Source organism: Thamnophis elegans, chromosome 3 (genome assembly GCF_009769535.1).
Source record: "Thamnophis elegans isolate rThaEle1 chromosome 3, rThaEle1.pri, whole genome shotgun sequence".
Classification (NCBI taxonomy): Eukaryota; Metazoa; Chordata; class Lepidosauria; order Squamata; family Colubridae; genus Thamnophis; species Thamnophis elegans.
The window spans coordinates 107,395,962-107,417,209 of NC_045543.1; the positions used below are offsets into that span (position 1 = coordinate 107,395,962).

At 36.6% G+C, this 21,248-nt stretch overlaps 1 protein-coding gene across 1 annotated transcript in view; it reads right to left on the minus strand.

The window, feature by feature from the left end:
* Positions 1-21,248, minus strand: part of ADGRV1 (adhesion G protein-coupled receptor V1) — a 246,303-nt gene that overhangs the window by 54,892 nt on the left and 170,163 nt on the right. Inside the window, exons 83-84 of the mRNA XM_032213599.1 lie at positions 7,963-8,079; positions 3,587-3,765 (exon numbers count right to left, since the gene is read on the minus strand). Coding sequence (XP_032069490.1) covers positions 3,587-3,765; positions 7,963-8,079 — 296 coding nt within the window. The remainder of the gene's footprint in view (positions 1-3,586; positions 3,766-7,962; positions 8,080-21,248) is intronic.

Sequence of the window (21,248 nt, forward strand, 5' to 3'; positions counted from 1 at the left end):
ATGAGAGCAGAAGACGTGAGAATGGCCACTGGGGGATATACCTTGGGCCATTGGAGAAGAGTCTCCAGGTCAGGTCCCATGGAATACAGACTCTTGCCGCTTACAATGGGAGCTGTGATGGAACCAGGCTGTGACAATTGGTGTTGGACCATGTCAATGAGTAACTGAGGAGCAGGGACCACTTCAGGTTCAGCTGGTGGTTCAATGAACAAGCTATCACACTTGCCCTTCCATTCCTTGGGTGGTTCTGAATAGCCGCTCTTCAGATCCAAGTTTGTAATGGACATGGCCTTGTAAAGAAGGGATTTAAAAAGAGTTGGTTTGAAAAGGCTGGTAAATGCAGGTCTGTCAGGAACCATGAAGGCCTGGGCTTGTAAAATGGTGCTGGTGCAGAAGCACACAAAATGGTGGCTGCGATTATGGCACGAATGAAAAGCAATGATGGCAGGAACTGCTCCAGGCACGAAGCTGAGCTAGTTCCCTGAGCTGGCTACAGCCTGGAGCGATTCCACATTCCTTGATCACCTCTGAAGCCGATTCGGATCATTGGAGGCCAGCATGTGCTGTTGTGGCTTCAAAGGAGCACTGCCACAATCATGGAACAGTCAATCAGTGGCTGAAATGGGCCTCTGAAGGGAAGGCAACGCTATTGCCTTCAGATGGGCATTTCAGCAGCTATGATGCGACTGCTCGCCCCATCAGTGCCTAGCCTGCAATGCTGTTCTGAAGATAAATGTCAAGTACAAGAAAAAAACACTATTTTTTTTTGTTTCTCTTTCTCTGCTCATGACTGAGAGAGATCCAAGTCACACCTTATGGGCTTGACTGAGTTGAAAAACTGGAGGCAGTCAAGCCTAGGAGGCATGGCTAAAGAATCTAAAATAACTCAGGCACCCGGCAGACAAACAAAAGTTGAACCCATGGTTGGATTCTCCAAGCACCGCACAGGAGAACACAGTACATTATTGCTGGTGTAAAAATAAATCAATATGTAACAAATAAGTCACTGATTAGAGAAAAGCCTTCAATTGTGGCATTTAAGACAAGCTGCGAAATGTGCTATAAAAAATAGGAAATCCAGAACATAATACTGCCCTCATGAAAATGTATACATAGGTGAGAAGCCATAGTACTGATATAAAAATGTCACAATTTACTAAGATATACATTATATACTGACAGTACTGTAAGAACAAATTTGGAACACCATAAACAGACTAGGAAATTAAAATTGGAAAACATGAACAAGAATGACTCCCATATGTACTATGCAGCAGGGTGAATATACACAATTGAAATACACTTTTTAGGAAGAATATTATGACCAATAACAATAATAGATGAAAGGATTCAGATAGTTACTACCCCATAATGTTTAAGGTAATATACACACATATGTATTTATATAGTGGTAATTTGTTGTGGAAATAAATAGAAGGCAAGCAGAGACTCTCTTGCAAGAGAGTTTTCCTACAACATTTTTATTTATGTTTTACTCAATTTTAGTTGTTTCTTTTTCTGTTATTCCATTGTTACTATCCAACGTAGAATTTGTTTTTCCTTTGCCTTTCATTTAGGATAGGATAGGATGGGATGGGGTGCCTAAAACAAAAACACCACTACTTTCCTTTACTAAACAAGGGAAAGGCAACAGGTGCAACTTCTGTTAGTTCTATCACTGGGAATACTTTTAGTGAATCAGAATTCGGAGCCACTTCATTCTAGGCTTTAGTCATGGTTGTTGCCACCATGTTCAGGCACCCATTAAAATTAATGGGTGGATTAAATAGGCAAATTATATTTTTGTTTGTATTGGATTTTTTTCTGTAAAAGGAATTTTTCTTTTGCTTAAAATGTACTGTTTAAACATAATTACAGAATTATTGTAAAATATATATACAGAATTGCACACATCACTGGGAAAGACAAAATATCCCAGAAGATGAGATTCCTAATGGGTGTGGTAGCTGATGCAGCCCAATAGCATTTAACTGAAAACAAGCTCTTTCCACCTTTGCAGAAAGGAAACTGCCCAAGCAACAAAGGAACAAATGATTAGCTCTTAATTGATAAGATAATTTTGGCAAACTGCAAGAGAAGGAAGCCCAACTTTAATACAGCTTGGATTGATTACAAGAAAGCGTTTAACTCCCTGCCACATGATTGGACAACCAAGTTCCTAGAAATAATAGGAGTCAATTTGAAACATTAGAAACTTTATGCAAAGATCAATGGCACAATGGAAGACACAGTTGCTGGTCATGGTGATAGACTGGGAGAGGTTAATATCAAGAAAGGAAACTATTTATCATTAATTCCACTGTCAATAACACTAAACAACTGGACAACAAATAATACTAAACAACTATATGCTATGCCTTCAAGGAAAAAAGCTCTTAGCAGTTTGCAAAATAAAGTCAGCGTCCAAAAATAAATATGTATTAAGCACATTTTTATTTCAACATAAATCAAACTCACAATGCATTACATTTCAGTGATCCACTTTTGGTGTACATCAGTCTTTTTCAACTTTGGTCTTTCAGACATGTGCACTTCAGCTCCCAGAATTCCTCAGCCAGCATTGCTGACAGAGAAATTCTGGGAGTTGAAGTCCACACATCTGAAAGTAAACAAGGTTAAGAAACTTTTGTGTACATGATTTGGGTGTATGTTTTGCTTTGACTAGAAACTCTACCATAACAGGTGACATGCAAAATCAGAAAATATATTCCTTTAAAATATAGCAGAAAATCCTATAATAATGTCTTACAATTTTGACAAATAACAAAAAAATGCATTTCTATGTATCTAAGACACTTTGAGTATTTAATAATTTTTAAGATATATGATATGACAGTTGAGCATTAGTTAATTTTGTCTTTAAGTCTTCCTGAACGTTTATGATAGGTCTGACTGCCCAGTGATATTTTTGTTAAGCAATGCCAGAAAGCTGCAAAATATTATAACTTAGGTACTGTTTAACTTGTTCATTTAAGCAGGTACCAACAGTGTTCCAACAAGAAGTCCAAAGTATCTTGCCACATTCAATCAATAACTGTTTTTACTCAAATGAGCATCTATATGGGACCATACAGGAAAAGATGCAATTGGTGGTGGAATGAACCCACTTCCTCCAAATAATATTTTCTGCTTCGTATTGAAAGTACAGCCACATCCCTATTTATAATACTTCAATTTTTCTATATGGACATGAAGAATTTTCTGACAGTGGCCATTTGTCATGTTTTCTAAATTGCATTTGAATAGGCCTTAGAATTCTACAAATGTCTATAGTTATGAAGAAGATTCATTTATAAATGACTCCTGTCATTCAATATTATTCACACTGCCATTATTTCTCTTCTGCTTTATTAAATTTGATGAACAGAATGTCATGTAATCGACTCGTATCAAATACAGGAAAGGAAACGAGAATGATTCTTAAAATTGGCTTTCTCTAAGCTAGTTTAGCTATGTAAGATGAAGAGATTTGTAGTTTAACTATATATGTATTATGTATGTCACCTCCAGGTGAGATAGGCAGCATATAAATTTAATAAATAAACAAATAAATGTGTTTACTTACAGGTCATTGTGAATCAGGCCATAAATCTGTGGTACGTTATGATGATAGATTCCTCGCAGCATAATTAGTAATAGTATCACAACAAGGGCTGGAAGACCCCAACCCAAAAGAAAAAAAATTAGATAACGCCGTTCTGTGTGTTCATCGTTCATCACCAAGATATACCAAAAATTAACAGCCTAGGGAATAACAGAGAACCAATCAATATGCTTAATAGTATTTTAATAACAGTTCTGTAACAACAACTTTTTAGCAATATACTTATGCCAATATCCAACCCAATTAGTGACAGAAAACTGACAGCAGAAAAAAACCTAGTGGTCCATCGAGTCTGTCCTTAGAGTTTTTTCCTTGCTGTTTTTGTTTTCTTTTTAATTAATTATTTTAATTATTTTTTTTATTTTTGTCAGATGTTGGATGTATGCTTATCCCAAGTAAGTTTAAGCTCAGTTACTGATGTTTTTATTGTTCAAAAAAAAAAATTCTAAGAGTGGCAACCTATATTTGCAACCAGTTGGTATCAAATATAAATATCCTTGGGCCTGCCTCTACTGTATAAAAGCAGTTGACATAGATTAAACCAAAAGGCAGTATGTACAACAGATAAAATATTAGATACCAGGAGAAATAAGTTCAAGTCACCACTTTGGGTCAGGCACCTCTTCAATACATCCTCACAGAACTGCAAAAGGGATATAAAATGAAGAGAGAAACCTTCCCTCTCTTCTTATAAGTTGCCTCAAGTTTCCAGAGAAACAGAGATGTATGAATGTCAAAAATCAAAACAAATATAGATACGCTCTGAATGAACATTAAGAAAAATATTTTAACAAGGAAAAAATGTTCATGAAACCAAAGGCATCACTCAATAATGAGAGGCTAGACCCCCACTCATTGCAGGGTTGATAGCCATCTGCTGAAGACACTTGTGCTGGGCTGCAGGCTCTGGATAAGATGACAGTTTTATGAATGTGCAACACTGTGTAAAAAAAGAGCAAGACTTATTTTGATCAGACAAACAGAAATGTATTGTTTAATTTTTATCCCTGTCACCTGAATTGCAGAATTAGCAGTTAATGTGCAAAACATGCAAAACAGACTGTCTTCATTTGTCAGACTGGAATATGTAAGGGCTATTCTGAATCACATATCGAACTGCTGATTACATCAGTGCCCATATCATTAAACATATTTGTATAGTGCTTTTAGATAAAATGAAACAACGCCAATACTTGACAGCTGCTAAAAAAAGTCTTCTGCTAGACATTACATCATCTTCATTATCATCATCATCATCATCATGAATTTACGTAGGAATCACTGGTGGTAAAGTAACCCCAAAACTTTTGAAGCCCAAATCTTTTCCTCTCCTAAATGAGCATTGTATTAAATCACATTGAATTTATTCCCAATACATTAACTTTAAAATGATCTAAAAATTTATCCAGCTCATGCCTCACAAGAATTCAGCATTTAGTGATAAATGGGCAATTGTTTAAATGTACCTTGGCAAACATTTGGAAAGGTCAGAGAAGGAAATTAATGGCTACACATTTTCTTAATACAATCAAGGATAGTTGATGTAGTGGACATTTTAAATAACATACTGTGAGTGTGTGACAGTGGGTATATGTTTGCATGCACATATGTATTTATTAGCAGCTCATCATTTTAATAAGCCTATGAAGTTTTCTGTGCCCTGCATTCATTTTATAACTAGGTTGCTTTCTTTTTGTGACATTAAAAGAACAAAGTGCTAGGTAGAATGCATCTTACTGCATGACCTTGTAATAAAACTAGGCCATGCTTCAGCTACAGACAGATGAATCTTGAAATTTATTTTTGTCATTCTATTTAGTGAAAGAAGCTATGATCCCATTAATTCTACCTCTTAGAACAAGTGTTTTTAGCCATGCAATTTTCTAAGAACTGGAACTATGTGTCCTTACCCTTGTTTTCTGTAATTGTTTAATCACTGTTACGTATCATCTTATCTCTTATTGCATAAATGATAATACAGACACAACTGGACCTTGCAAACTTTGTGAGCTTGGTTTGTTTGCTATTTTCTGTATGTACATTCCTGATATGTAATGTCATTTTTTAATCTTGATAAATATACACCGCTCATCTTTTAGTATTCTAGAGTTAAATAGATCAAATACAAACAGCAGATCTAACTTTAGCAATATTTTTCTGTTGCTATGGTGTAATAATAACAACCAGTTGTGTGGACACAAAAAGGTACAGCCAGTATCCTAGCTGCTAGAAGAATTAGCTCATGCAGAAATTTCTAGTTTGCTGAGGAGTAAATCAGAAATAACTTGTACTTTATTTGAAGTGCAAAGACGAACAAAGTTCACATCAGATGTTGAGGAACCAGGAAAATCTGATAATAATTGGACAAGTGAAACACATCATTCATGGATAAGACAAGAGATGCTGGGATTGATGGAATACTACTACAAGAGAAGACCTAATAAGGGGGAATAAATGAAAGGAATGTAAAAGTATGGATGGATAGAAGCAGAGGTGGTATTCAGCCAGTTTGGACCAGTTCACCTGAAGCGGTAGTGTAAATCACGGGTGACCCGTCCCCGCCCACTCACCCCTGCTCTATGCTGTCCTATTTAGGCACATTTTTGAGGATGGGCACATGCATGGAAGGTGCGCAGGTGAGCAAAGTGCATATGCAGAAGGCCAGGCGCATGTGCAGAAGGCTGGGTGCATGCATCTGTGAAGTGAGCAATCGTGGGTGCGGCAAACCGGTGGTAACAAAATGTGAAACCCTCCACTGGACAGAAGATCTGCAATTTTACTAACTGAGAAACAGCTTGTAACTCAACACTTAACGTAATTAAAGGGAAGTTCAAATAGACCAATTACACATTATAGTCCATAGTGAAGAAGACTCAAAAAAACAACTGGCTGTGCAATCAACCCTTGAAGCTGGAATGTAATTAATATCTTCTCTATTACAGAGCAGAATAAGCTGTTATGAGGCATAAGACCGTGGATAAACTAGATACAATCAATTCTCAAGACTGGATACCAAGGCTCAGTAGAGAAGTACTATCAAATAGTATCCTAGACGAATCCAATAGAGTTCTTGCAGAATTGTTTAGTAATCTGTATTCTCCTTATTTTTTAAAATAAAGAGCAAAAGTACATCCAGAATTGCAAGGACCTATCCTATTTACAAAATATAAAGCATATAGTTATGTTGTTACGACTTGGGTTACAGAATTTATGATATTGACTAATCAATGTTGTATGAAGTGTTACATAAATTAAGCATACTACAGCACAGTTTTCTATGTTTATCACAGATTTACTTATATCAGTTTCCAAAGATTTGGATTAAACTTTTTTAATAACCTAAAGAAAAATTAATCCACTATGCAAGCTAATTGGAGAACTGGAATAAAGCATCAAATAACCTGAGCCTTGGAAAGGATTATATATAGCATTAGCTACAGGGAATTTTAATGTAAACATAACTTCAAGTTGACTTCTGGTTGTTAAATGGATAAATTCAGCCAGTTTCCTTAAGAACAATATGGATATTGAGGATACAGAAGGCAGAATGGGTTTGTTTAGAAATGTTCAGTACTGAGATCCAAAGAGTTCAGTAGATACAGCCTGGGCAACTCTTTGTATCTGCCAATTGCTCCTTTAAAAAGAAAAGAGTCTTCTATATTTTTACAATCTAATGAGGGCTGAGGAAAATATGTGTTTGAGGTAAGGAAGCAGCAACAATTTAATATGTTAATAGGAAATAAACACTGTGATTACAGTGGGAGTCATCACTGTATATAGGCAACAGGCAGCTTGGTATATTGGTTAAGATGCAGAACTAAAAGCCACAAGACTGTGAGCTCTAATTCTCCCTTAGGAATAAAAGCCAGCTGCATGACTTTGAACCAGTCACTCCCAGGGTTGCAGTGAAAATAGGAAGTAGGAACATTATATATGGTATTTTGCACACACACACGCGCGCGCGCACACACACGCACATACACTGTTATACAGTGTGTACCATTCCATTATATGTACCATTATACGTATATGATACTTTCAGTTGTAAACAATAAAGGTGGGATATAAAGAGGAGGAGAATGAGGAGGAGGAGGTAGGAAGGAGAAGAAGAAATATTTATGCTTCTTTTTGTAGAAAAAAATATCCCCCCTAAATATAAATATGTGCTAAATGAATATTAGCCAAAAGCAAAAGGACAGCAACTTAATAAACCTAGGAAAAGGCTCAGCCCTTCTAGGAACTGTCGAGAAGCTCTTTGTTCATTGCCTGAACACTCTGATGTTCCTTTCTGGAATTAGATCCAAATTTCTGCACTAAAAAACAAAATTTTTACTAACCTGAATAAGCATCCAACTGAACTGACAAAGGTAGAGATAATGGGTAACTGAACCCAAAGCAGAGCAACTTTCTTCAGAGAGCTGTTGACTTGTGTAAGCTGAAGCCAGAAATGATATCTAGAAGAGAATTATAGTGACATTAGTTTAAATATATATTCACAACGATAAGAAAGATATCAGACTCACAATTCATAATATTCTATGTATTAATCAAGCACCCCACAGTACTATTTTGAATATGCATATACCACACTTTAAACTTTTTTCTTGAACTAAATATTTTTATGCATTTTGGTCTGAATGATTTATGCAAATACATGACTGCTAGATTATCCATGTTCAGTAACTCTCAGATATATACTCTGTTAAAGTAAAGCTACTAACCAAGGATCTTGACAGGATCTATTAAGTGAAACATTTCAAAAAACAATGTGTTACTCAATAGAACCTTGAATCAGGGTTTCTTAGGCTGTGATCCTCTGAGGGTCTGTCAGCCCATCTGCGGATTTTTTTTAGGCTCGCAGACATAAGCATTTGTCCAGGAAGAGAAGTACCAAGGTCTGACAAGGCTTCAGCTCTGCTTAATCTGCTCATCCCACCTCCAGCTCCCAGCTCCAACACCTGGTGCATGCTCACCCATGCTGAGTCTTCTTTTCAAGCTTTCTCTCCAGGAGGGTTTGAGGTCCTTGTGGGAGGTGGCAAGCAGTTGAGCCAGGACCATGAGAATGAAGGCAGGCAAGGAGAAACCCTCCCTCCCCTCCCTCCATCTCCACCATGCCTTGCAAAAGGAGTCACTAGAAGATGGGAAAGAAAGGCATCTGGAGGAGTAACCAGTGGGCTGTTGAGTACTGTTTTCTGGTGGCTCTGATTGTCTTTCTACTTGTATCAACTGAAGCCACTGTCACTGTCAGGGGGGCGACCATCAGAATGTTGGATCCAGGTCATCTCTTTTTTTGTTTCAGTTGAGACTTCAAACACTTGCTAAGCAAACAATTGTAAGTCAAGGATTACCTGTGCTGTGTCTGAAGAACCAACGCAATGCACAGAAAAAATGTTCCAACCCACTTACATTCTGCTTTCCTTCATATGTAATAGATTACTTAGCGCCCCCCTCCCCTTTTGACAAGGGTATCTATATCCTCTGTCTGTTTTAACATCAGATTTTCTAACAGGTTGCCGTCTAGTGACTGTGAAAGCTAATGGTCATGTTTGTGGCCAAAGAGACCGAAGGACACAGCTGCAACATCCCTGATGTAATTTTCATCAAAGGTTCAGAGATGGGAACAGAAATGCTATGTATCCAATAGCAAAATGCTTCAAAGTACGATCAGAGACATATTTAATGCAAAAAACATTTCAAAGTTCATACTGTAGGAAGCCTTCCCTCCTCAGATTAAGATATTTTTTATTCTTAATGTTAAAAAGAGGCAGGATAGAATATTCCCCTAAAGGAGAAATGGAGAAAAATCTTAACAAAGATTTTGCCATAGGAAAACAGCCTCAAGCAGAAGCTTGAAGAGGTTGGTCTTTGGGAATGGAGATATAATGGGGCCAATCCATTCATAAGCAAAGACACTCCAAATAAGCAACACAATAGGCAAGGGACCAAAGTTGACAAGATTAGCTCAGACGAATACCTAGGATTTGCACTTCACCTTTTGCCTGTACAGCCAGCCATGACTTCTACATGACCCCATAGGAATCTGGCAACAACCATTAAAATATTGAAGGACATATTCTTGCACAGGAACAGGCATCTGAACCACAAAGCTCCAAAGAATGTATAAAAGCCCATCTACTCTCAATCCCATTTTATCAGCCACCCCAGAAACATGCCACAGTCACTAGTATTTGGCTTCAACAGAGACTCCCTGCCTCCATTTTATTTCAAGCATCTTTCTCCTGGCTTGGAACCAGACCCAATTTTATTTCCAACAATACTACTATGGAAAAAGTATTTTCCCTCCTTTTTGGGTTGAATTAAAAATATAAATGGAAGAAAAAGTTGAAATCCTAAATCCTAAGGAGCATTTTGAGGCCTTGAAGTTAATAACCCAAATCTGGGAATTTAAAATTGAAACCTTACTCCTATCTAAAATAGTAATTGAGATTCTGTTAATCTGGAATATTATCTCCTGCTATAAATTATTCCTTTCCTCTACGCATTAAAGTGAATTTGTTTAGTTATGTAAAACAGAGTAAAAGCTGTTCCATCTACTTTCCTTGTGATAAAATTCATTATAGAATCTTCTTGCCAGTCTAAATTTCTACCAAATATGCAGCGCTTATTTATACAATGGAAGATAGAAATGTGGTCCATATTGGATCTCAAATATCTCTTCTGATTGGTCCATATTGGATCTCAAATATCTCTTATGATTGGCAGCAGATCCCTAAGTTCCCATTAAAGACATTCTCAGCTTCCACTAGATGGGTTTCTTGAATAGAGACAATGAGGTATTCTTTTATTTCCCATCTTGTATTTTGTACTTGTCACTGTAAAATGTTCTGAAGTTTTTGGAAATAGTAGGAAATTAAAATAAGTGAATAACTAAATTAGTTAAGGAGCCAATACTGGTGAATTTAGACACTTTCAGACACTGCAGATCTCTCTTCATTGCTTTCATTTCATTTTTATTATTTAGAGTTAAAATAAAGACAGAAATACCAGCATGTCCAGACCATACTGTGATTAATGTTGGTTTTGGAACATGGAGCATATGAATTTCTACTGTACTTCATGAATTTGGCTTATTAAAATAGTCTCCTTAATGCTTCTGTTTCCATTAACAATGGCTTGAAATATAGCAGTAGTATCACTAACTTGTGTCACTCTTTAATAATAAAAAATACATTATTAAAATGTATTTTGACCAAACCTCATTTTAATCATTGCTGTTTCTTACCAAAAATATATAACAAACATAATACCAGTTGATAAAAATCTGGCAATAGCTGGAAAAAGCAGAAGAGAAGAGAAAGAACTGGCGAAGATAATAAAATACAAATACCTACAAATAGAACTAGAATGACTGTGGCAGAAGCAGGCAATATAGAATTAATAGTAGTAGGGGTCTTGGGTGCAATTCCAAAACAACTGGAGCACCACTTGACTACCATTGTCATTGACAAATTCACTATCGGTCAATTGCCAAAGGTGGTTTTACTCAGAACGGCTTCCATCCTGGGACGATATCTGTAACACTATCAAACATCAGGATCTGCCTATCTCAGGTCCTTGGAAACGATTTGATAGGTAGACAAAAATGTCAAATCCAATCTGAACATCTGGCTGACTGTATGACAAACCATAATAATAATAATACTTATTTTGTTCCAGAACTATGTATAATAATGACTTCAAATTCTTTTAAGATATTTTCTTAGTTTAATGACCTAAATAATTTTTCAAGAACAGTTTGTATGGTTCACAACTATTAAAAACTTTTGTTCTGTGATCAAACACATTATTAGTGCTAAGAAGTGCTTCATTTTTTTCACATATAAAAACACAGGCTAAAATTGCTCCCCAAATAGAAAAGGATTTGATTCTGATTTGTATATCTCAGCCATAAAAGGAGTTGCTCTAGCCAGAATTTTAACCTACCCTGTCAGTCAATTGTTCATAGTCCTCAGAAACAAAAGTGGAAAAATATTTCTGCACCTTAAAGAACTATTTTTTCCATAGAAGTTCTTGTTATACATCATTAAACGGCTGCACCTTTCCATAGAACTCACTGGGCGTTAAGGACGTTCAGCCTGCACCTGCAAAGGCATGACTGGGAAACAACTCCAGTTATGATGGTGACCTGATTGGACCTCGTGATGGACATGTATGGGTACAGGGGAAAGGACTTTGACTTTCCTTTGGGTGGGGAAAACCTGAGAGACTTCAGATTCGGGTTTTCCCAGATTTGCCAATATGACATCTCTAATAAAAGGGAACTTTGAGGAAATGCCTGACTCTGTTGGGGGTGTTACTTGGAACAATGACACTGGCTTACAAATCATCTGGCTGTAAATTGATATATAAACCCTCAGAATAAAATGAACAGGAAATCCAAACCTTTCGGTGCATATGTAATTTATCTATTCATACATGATAATATAGGATTTCCATACTACCAATTTATATGGTCATCTAGCCATTACTATGATGATAAACCTATTTCATTAATAAAGGTAGGCGTGTCAGGATATGGATAACTGTGTTTATTCCATCATGTTGTCTTATTGGAAGTCAAGTCAATTAACATACATAGACATAGACAGACATTAAATACCCCGATTTAAACTATGATTTGAAAGTAATTTTCCTTTAGTCAATATCCCTTAGGTCAGGGGTATCAAACTCACGCCATCACATTGTTGTCACATGACATATCACAACATTTTGCCCATGTGCTAAACTGGGGTGAGTGAGGCCAGCACCTGACACATCCGGGCTGTGGGCCACGAGTTTGATGCCTCTGCTTTAGGTCATACAATGAATTAGAAGTGGGGAAATACTAATTATACTATCAGAATCAAAGAAGATTCTCTCAGCGCAAATGGTCTGCTAACCATCAAAATAACTTTCACATCTTTTTTTTTAAATGTGCTTTAACAGTTTGCAGAAATCAAAGAATATAACTTCCAATTAGATAAGGATATTAATGTTTGGGCCTATAAATGTACAATACATACGTTGCAAAGTTAAACATATGATTTTGAAATATGTGAACTGAACAATTTGGGAAGGTTTGATGTGTAAATATATTTATTTTCATGGGTATGAGGAAAATAATACCTTCTCTGAGAAAACTAACATTCAAAATAGGCTTTCCTACAACATATTCTAAAAAATAAGAAAAACTAGAAGGGGAAAAAACCCAATGAAATAGCAATTATAGGAATATTTCTTAGCAAACCAACATAATCTTCCAAGACTTAAATACTATAGTCATGAAAGAGTTCGATAATTTTTAAGATTTAAATAGAAATATTTATTATATAAAAAATGTTAACGCACTTGCAGCGGATTTTTAGTTTTGACTTAGCTCTAGACATGGAAGTAATCTTATTTTTATTAACATTAACATTTCAAAAAGCATAGTTAATATTGATATAAACTTTTTCCTTAACTTTAAAAGTTTAATTCACTTAAATCATCATAGTGTTGAAATTCTCACCTAAATCATCATAGTGTTAAAAAATCTCTAGTTAATTCTGTACAAATATTTCTATACCCATAATATATTATATTATAGGTACATCTTACATCTTACAATGCAATAAAAGTATCTAAAAAAAAACCACTAATGAGCTTGATCATTTTTACTACTTGGTTAGAAACTGTAAAAATAATGGTATTTTGTCCAGGCCTATATACTTGTTTCATAACTTAAAAATAGTAGGAGCAGCAGGGACAATGTATGTGTCTTCTATAACTCTTGACATTTACCAGTTTCTTAAAAGAACAGTTGTTTAGACAGTGTGTTAGCATGGTTTGTCCTTTCTGTACTTTGTTGGCAATAAAGATGTTTTTGCAGTTAGATGTGAAGGACTGAACACATTGTTTATACTTACCGACAATTTGGCAGTAAACAACAATTAAGATGAATAACACAAAGCCAAAGTTAGAATTTAAAATCTGCTGTTCTCCTTTAAAAATGCTGACAAAGAGTAACAAGATAGTCAAGTAAGTCTATGTAATACATGCTTTCTTTCTTTAAGATACTTGATTCAAATTTCAAGAAGTCAAGAAGGAACATGAAAAATGTAGTGCCAGGCACAATGGTGTTTCTACGGGCAAAAGAGCAGACAGGGAAAGTACAATGAGTCACAGTGACTCAATAGATTCTGCTTTTATGTTAGGAGTATGAAACAGAATGAAAATAACTTGTAGCTAAACATGTATGATTGCTAATAGGATGCTTTTGATTTAACTGGATTAAAAATGATGTATCCATCTTCAGAGACCAAGATTTCAGGAAATAACTATCAAAAAATAGATAGGTTCTCTTCTATATGTTTCTCTACAAAAATCATTTTACGAAGCTCTGGAGAGCTTATATACTGGTAAACGTAATTTGGATTACACACAATGACTACAATCTTAAATGTTTCATTCTAATAATTCACTTTTAAATAAGAGGACTGTCACAGAGAATATGGTAATGAAAACAGATTATTTTCATTTCATTTTTTTGGACAAATGTCTCAAATTCTGCTTTGAACACCTGTAGAAGAGATACATTAAATTTTGAAGGATTTACTTATGAGTATATATGTAGCATTTATACTGTACGTCATGGGTATTCGTGGCTTGGAAATTCTCTTTGGGGTCCTTGGTGCTCTCTCAGCTTGTTTGTTTTCCTGCAAACATTTCATTACCAAACTAGGTAACATCATCAGTGCACCAAGCTCTGAGAGTGCCAAGAACCCCACAGTTCAGGACTTCCTGGGGGCGTGGCCTGTTGCCGAGGAGGGCTCCACCGAGCTCCTCAGAGATCTGGTCTGTATATCTAAATAAGATCATAGATAGCACCCCTTTTTGGCTAAGAAAGGGGCAGGGAGGATAGCTCCGTAGGCTAGGGTCTATTCGTAAGCCACAGCCTTTTTCTTTTTTTGGGCTGTGGAAAGAGATTAGATCCAGCCGGAGCGGAGCTTTTATCTCCAGCCAGTTCTTCTCAGCTGCCTTTTTTTTTTAGGCAGCCCCAGACAGGCTAGCCCCCCCCAGGACAAAACAAAGTTTTTTCAAGCTAGAATTGATACGGGCGGGTCCCACCCCTGTGAGATTTATGCTTTTATTACTATCTTAAATACCAGCACCATTTGTCTTAGAGACTTCTTTGTTCTTTGTCTAAATGGACTTCAAAATGGCGATTTCTCTCCGTGGATGATTGATACTGGATGTACTTAGCCGGTTTTATCTTCCTGCAGACCGCTCCTTAACAAAATAAACTCTTCTTCTTTGGAAATAGAGGGGAGCGAAGCGCTGCTTACTTGTTTATTTATTATGGCACCCAGGTCAAAGAAGCGTCTTGCTACAAATGTGTCTAAAGAATTTAAAGAATTTTTACTGGAACCACAGCCTTTGTCTCCTATGCCCTCTACTGGAGAATTTTTAACACAGGAATATCTCTTTAAAATGTTTAATGCCTTTAAACAAGAAATTAAGGAATTTGTATTGGAACTATATGATGATTTAAAGTCTAAAGTTAATCAAATGAAGGCGAATATGTTTGCAGCCGTGTCTGCCCTGTCAGATTACTCTGCTGAAATAGAGAACAAATTGGAAAGTCTGGAGAAGGCTAATTTTAATTTGACTACCAATATTCAAATCTTACAACAAAAAATTAGAGACAATGAAGAACAGCTTATAATGATAAATTTTAATAGGAAGGCATTTGCAATAAGAGTCAGAGGATTCCGTGAAAAGGAGCAAGAGAATTTGAAACAGACCTTTGCTGAAGCCTTCAGCCATGCGCTGGGAAGCCCGGGACTTAACTTTGATTGGCAGATTCGGAAAATCTATCGCCAGAACTCATTGATAGCGGAACAGCGACAGCTCCCGAGGGACATAATTATACATTTCTCTACAAAAGAATCTAGAAATGCGATTGTACAAAAGTTTCATAATAACAGTCTCCGAGTTGACGGCCAGGACCTGATTGTTTTCAAAGATATTCCTTTTCAGATGCTGAAAGCAAGAAGGGACTACACCTTTTTAACTAAGGAGCTTAGGAGTCAACAGATTCGATACAGATGGGAGGCCCCTGCCGGTATCACGGTTACATTTGAGAATCAAAGATTTCGTCTTAACTCTGTTTCGGAGGCTCAAGATTTCTATTGTAGGACTCTGAAGGCGGGACTTCCTGACGCGCTTGGAAGAGAGGAGAGACAAGCGGAAGGAGAAGGCAAGCGGCCGGCCATGTGGCTGCAAGATGGAGGGGGTAGCCCCTCCTCCCTCGGAGAAGCAGAAAAACGGAGATCGAGAATTTAGACATTTCAAAATGCTTGCTAAAGTTGAGGACTGAATGGGGGTTTGAGACCCCTCTCCGGTAGAAAAAGCGGACTAATTTTTATCAGAAGGGAAAGCTGGGTGAAACTACTTTGAGCTAGATTTTAAATTAACGTTAGCATAAATTTGATAGTGGTAAACATCAGACAAGCAAGGGATGAGGGTAAAATTTACGTTGTTTAAAGCTTATTAGAACAGAAAGCTGGTTGGGATTATCTTAAGATAAGTGTAAAAAGAATGCGGAATGATTTATGTTGTTTAAACTTTGTTAGAAGGGACTACTTTAAAATAGAAGGTTAACTGACTCTTGCTGAAAGTATTATTTGAATATGTGGAATGATCCATGCTATTTAACTTTTATTTGAAGGGAAAGTTGGTTGAAATCGCTCTGAGTTACATTTTAAACAAATGCTAGTATAAATTTGATAGTGGTAAATATCAGACAAGTAAGGGATGAGGGTAAAATGCATGTGGAATGAACTACGTTATTTAAATCCTATTAGAAGAGGAAGTCGGTTGGAATTATCTTAAGATAGAAATTGATTCCTGTGTAAAGTAATATTTGATCTACGCTGCTTAATTTTACTAAGAAGGGGAAGCTTGGCTAGATTATTTTGAACTACTGTTTGAAAAGGGGGTTAAGAAAGATCATTTACGCTGTTTAAATTTTACTAGAAGGGAAAGTTTGATTACTCGTCTGTAAAGTTATATTTGAATATATGGCATGAACCATGTTGCTTAAATTTTATCGGAAGGGATCACGAGGTTTAGGAAGAGGAACGGGAGAATCTACAGAAGGTTGGGGTAAATAGCAAAGAAGTAAGAGACGAGAATAAAATATAGATAGAATGATTTATACTATTTAAGCATAGATAAAGATGGGGGGCTGAGATCAACACAAAGAGTGGTTTCTTTTTTTTCTCTCTCTCTCTTTTTTTTCTCTTTTCTTTTCTCTCTTCTTTTTTTTCTGTTTTTCTTTCTTTTGATATATTACTTTTATTTTTTTAATCCATATGTATACAAGATATTTTAGACAGAAGGTAGTGCCAGGTGTGGGCCCTGGGAAGTCGGGAGGATTAGGGATGGGGATTTGTGGGGGGTGGGGTGGGGGGGTGTTAACATAGTCTTAATAAGAACAAGAATGTATTTATATACGGCGGTTCTCTTTTTTTTTCTTTTTCTTTTCTTTTTTTTCCTTGGTTCATTTTATCAGATCAAACAACACTCGAATAAAGGCATACACCAAGGAGGGAGGTAGAGGGAAAGAAGAGGGAGGAGTAAGGAAGGAGTAAGGGGAATGTAAGGAGGGTGTCCAGGGAGTAAGGGGAGAAGGAAGGTTTGAGGGGAAAGGGAAGTAGGAGGGGAGTGTTAGAGGGAGAAAGGAAAGTTGGAGGGGGTAGATGGGGTGTATGGAGGATGGAAGGGTTAGGTGGGGTTGTGAATGATGAGTTGTGTTTCCTTTTTATTTGTTCGTTTTATTCCCTTTTTCTTTTTTTTTCTTTTCTTATAGTAAATACCCTGTATATAAGTGATTGCAAATGGAATGTGAAAAATGAATAAAATATATTTAAAAAAAAAGAAGAAAAAAAAAGAACCCCACAGTTCAGTCCTGAGCTACAAATATTCTATCACTAAATTCCCTTATATTGGAAATTCGCACATACAGCACGGCTTCCGGGGAGTGGCCTGTCGCCGGTCGGCAGCTTAACAGAGCTGCCCCCAGAATTCAGGATCGTTATCTACTCAATATCAAGAAGATAACTCTTTTTTCAGACAAGAAAAAAGCAGTGAGGAATCTCAGCTGGTAAGAATCTTCTTTGAAGTTCACAGTTTGTTTCTTTGTGAGCTGTGGACGGAGGGGGAGGATCAACCCAAAGCTGAGTCATTCAACTCCGACCTGAACTTCGCAGCTGTTATTCACAGCACTAGACGGGATCCCCTCCCCCTCAGGACAATCTTTAGAAAAGAGTCTATTAAAAATCAATACGAGCAAAGACCAACTTGTGAACTTTAAAACCTTTCTCTATCTGAAATACCAGCTTCAATGTTATAAAAACCTCTTTTGTTTAATTGTCTTCAAAATGGCGTTTACAGCTTCTGCATTTGTTATCTCCGGCTTCCTGCTACAGAATTAAAGAAATAATCTCTTATAATTTAATTAGAGCTACTCCCTTAAAGCTTTCAAGACTCTTTGTTGATTCAGAGACATTCCAAACATTCCAAACGGACTTTCTCTTTTGAAATCCTCCGTAAAACCCCTTGAAAGAAAAAAAAAAAAGAAGGAAAAAAAAGGGGGGGGAGGAATTTCTTTTTCTCCACATAGCACAGTGGATTAGTAATTTAGAATAAATAATTAAAACCAAAATATAATGGCATCCAAATCAACCTCTGTTAAATTACCTCCGAAAACGTCTCCCATACCTGGCACAAAGTTGCAGCCGCCACCATCTATGCCCCCTAGTGGAGATGTACTAACAAAAGAATTTTTTCTGGAAATGTTCAAAAAATCCAGAGAACAGAACTTAGAAATGTTTAAAGAATTCAGAGAACAGAATCTAGAAATGATTAAAGATTTCAAAGATGAAATAAGGAATGAGATGGAAGTTCTATATGACAAATTCGATACCAGGGTCACTAAAATGAATGATAATATGATGGGAATTGTAAATGTGATAACAGAATATATTTCTGGAATGGAAGATAATTTAGAAACTCTCAATGAAGCTAAAACCAACCTGATATCCAAAACTGAAGTGGTGAAACAAAAAATTGATAATGCTGAAAAACAAATTATTATGATACAGTATAAGCAGATGGAGCTTGCATTAAGAGTGAGGGGGCTGCGTGAAGAAAAGCAGGAGAACTTAAAGCAAATGTTTTCTGAAGCTTTTGACCGTCTGGTGGGAAAACCGGGATCCAATTCTGATTGGCAGATTGACAGGATTTTTCGTGTTAACTCATGGGCGGCAAAACAAAGGCAACTTCCCCGAGACGTGGTAATATACTTTGTTACAAGAGAATCTAGAAATATGATACTACAAGAGTCCTACAATACTAAGCTTCAAATTGGTGGACAGGACCTGATTGTTTTGAAAGAAATACCGCCTCAGATGCTAAGAGCCAGAAGAGATTATGCTTTTCTGGTGGAAGAGCTCAGAAGGCGTCAGATACAGTACAGATGGGATGCCCCATTCGGTATTATAGTTACAATGGACAAACAAAGATATCGTCTCAGCTCTGTATGGAAAGCTCGTGATTTCTATCATAAGATTCTGAAGATGGGATACCCTGAACCTTCGGGATATGGTGAAAAACCACGAGACGAACAAGATAAACAGCAAACCACACAACCATTAGATAAAATGTATCATCTCCCTCTTCCGGAAGGGCAAGGAGTCAAGGAAAAAAGATCCAACCGTAAGACCACCAGACAAACGGATAAACAAGCTACTATGCAACAATCTCAACAATCATTGGCCACTGACCAAGGTGCTACTGCAACAAGCTCAGAAGCTGTGGGAGGAGCCAAACCAAAGGTGAGACAGGCCTTGCAGGAGGCTCTAAAAAAGCTTCAGGCAACCAAAAATGACAACTAAGATTTTGACATGGAATGTTAACGGACTGAACTCTCCACAGAAAAGAAAGAAAATATTTCATTATCTTAAACAGTTTAAGAATGACATAATTTGCTTGCAAGAAACTCATATCAAATCAACCGATCAAAAATATTTGTTTAACCCCAAACTGGGCCAACATTTTGCGACCTCAGCCATGGAAAAGAAAAATGGCATAGTAGTATATTTAAGAAAAGACATTAAAGCTGAGCTAATTGAAGCAGATCCCTTTGGAAGATATATTGCATTAGATTTAATCTTAGAAGGGAAAAAGACGTTACTTTTGGGAATTTATGCTCCTAATCAACAACAAGATGGATTTTATAGAAATCTCCATGCTAAATTAGTACAGTGGGATTTTGAGTCTTGTATATTAATGGGTGACTGGAATGGCGTGATCGACACCAAAAGAGATAAGAAGACAGCTCGCCCGAACACCAAATTTCGAGCTAAGTTACCCAAACCCTTTTTTGACATGCTGGACGACTTTGAATTGCGAGACGCTTGGCGCGAGAGGCATGCAGAAGAATATGACTTTACCTTTTTTTCCAATAGACATCAATCTCTTTCAAGGATTGATTTTATACTAATTACAAATGATTTACTTTGTAGGGTGAAGAAGACAAAGATTATGGCGAGAGTTCTTTCAGACCATAATCCAGTCTGGATGGAATTGGGAAGGGTAGCCCAGGCAAGAAGGTCCTGGAGGTTGAATGAAAACTTATTTAGATATGAAAAGTATGTTAATGATTGTAAAAAATTGCTATCGGAATATTTTGTCTTCAATATGAACAAGGGTACATCTTTGGAATATGTATGGGATGCAAGCAAAGCGTATATGAGAGGAGTATTAATGAATATAAACAAAATACATAGATACAAACAAGGGCAAAAACGAAAAGAATTGGAAGAGGAAATTAAAGGGAAAGAGTCAGAATTAACATTGAATCCAGGAGATACAAAGATTAGGGAAACAATTGCTATATTAAAATCTCAGTTTGATATGCTGATCTCTGACCAGGTAGCTACTAGTTTATTATATGCTAAACATAATACTTTCTGCAATGCAAATAAACCCGGTAGGTGGTTGGCTTATCAGATTAGAAAAAAAAGGAAAGCTCGAAATGTATCCAAATTGTGTTACAGAGGGAAGGAAGTGTTTCAACAGGAAGAGATTCAAAAGGTATTTCGGGAATTTTTTACAGAGTTGTATAAAGGGGATAAAATTAAGGACGGAGATATAGACAAATACCTAGATAAAGAGAAAATCCCCCTAGTCAGAGAAGAACATAGGCATAAGCTGAACCAACCTATAACCTCTGGGGAAATTTTGCAGGCAATTAAACAATTAAAGTTAGGGAAAGCACCAGGTACAGATGGTTTAACAGCTGTTTATTATAAATATCTACAGTTAGAAATGGTAGAACCGCTCAGAGAACTATTCAATAAAATTCAATCGGGAGGGAAAGTGCCTCCCTCGTGGAAGACTGCGTTCATATCTTTGATACCCAAAGAAGATCAAGACCTTACCCAACCAAAAAATTACAGACCTATTTCATTACTCAATGTAGATTATAAAATTTTTACTAAAATATTAGCAAATAGGCTAATGGGGGTAACTCAGCAACTGATACATACCGATCAAACTGGTTTTATACAGGGCAGAC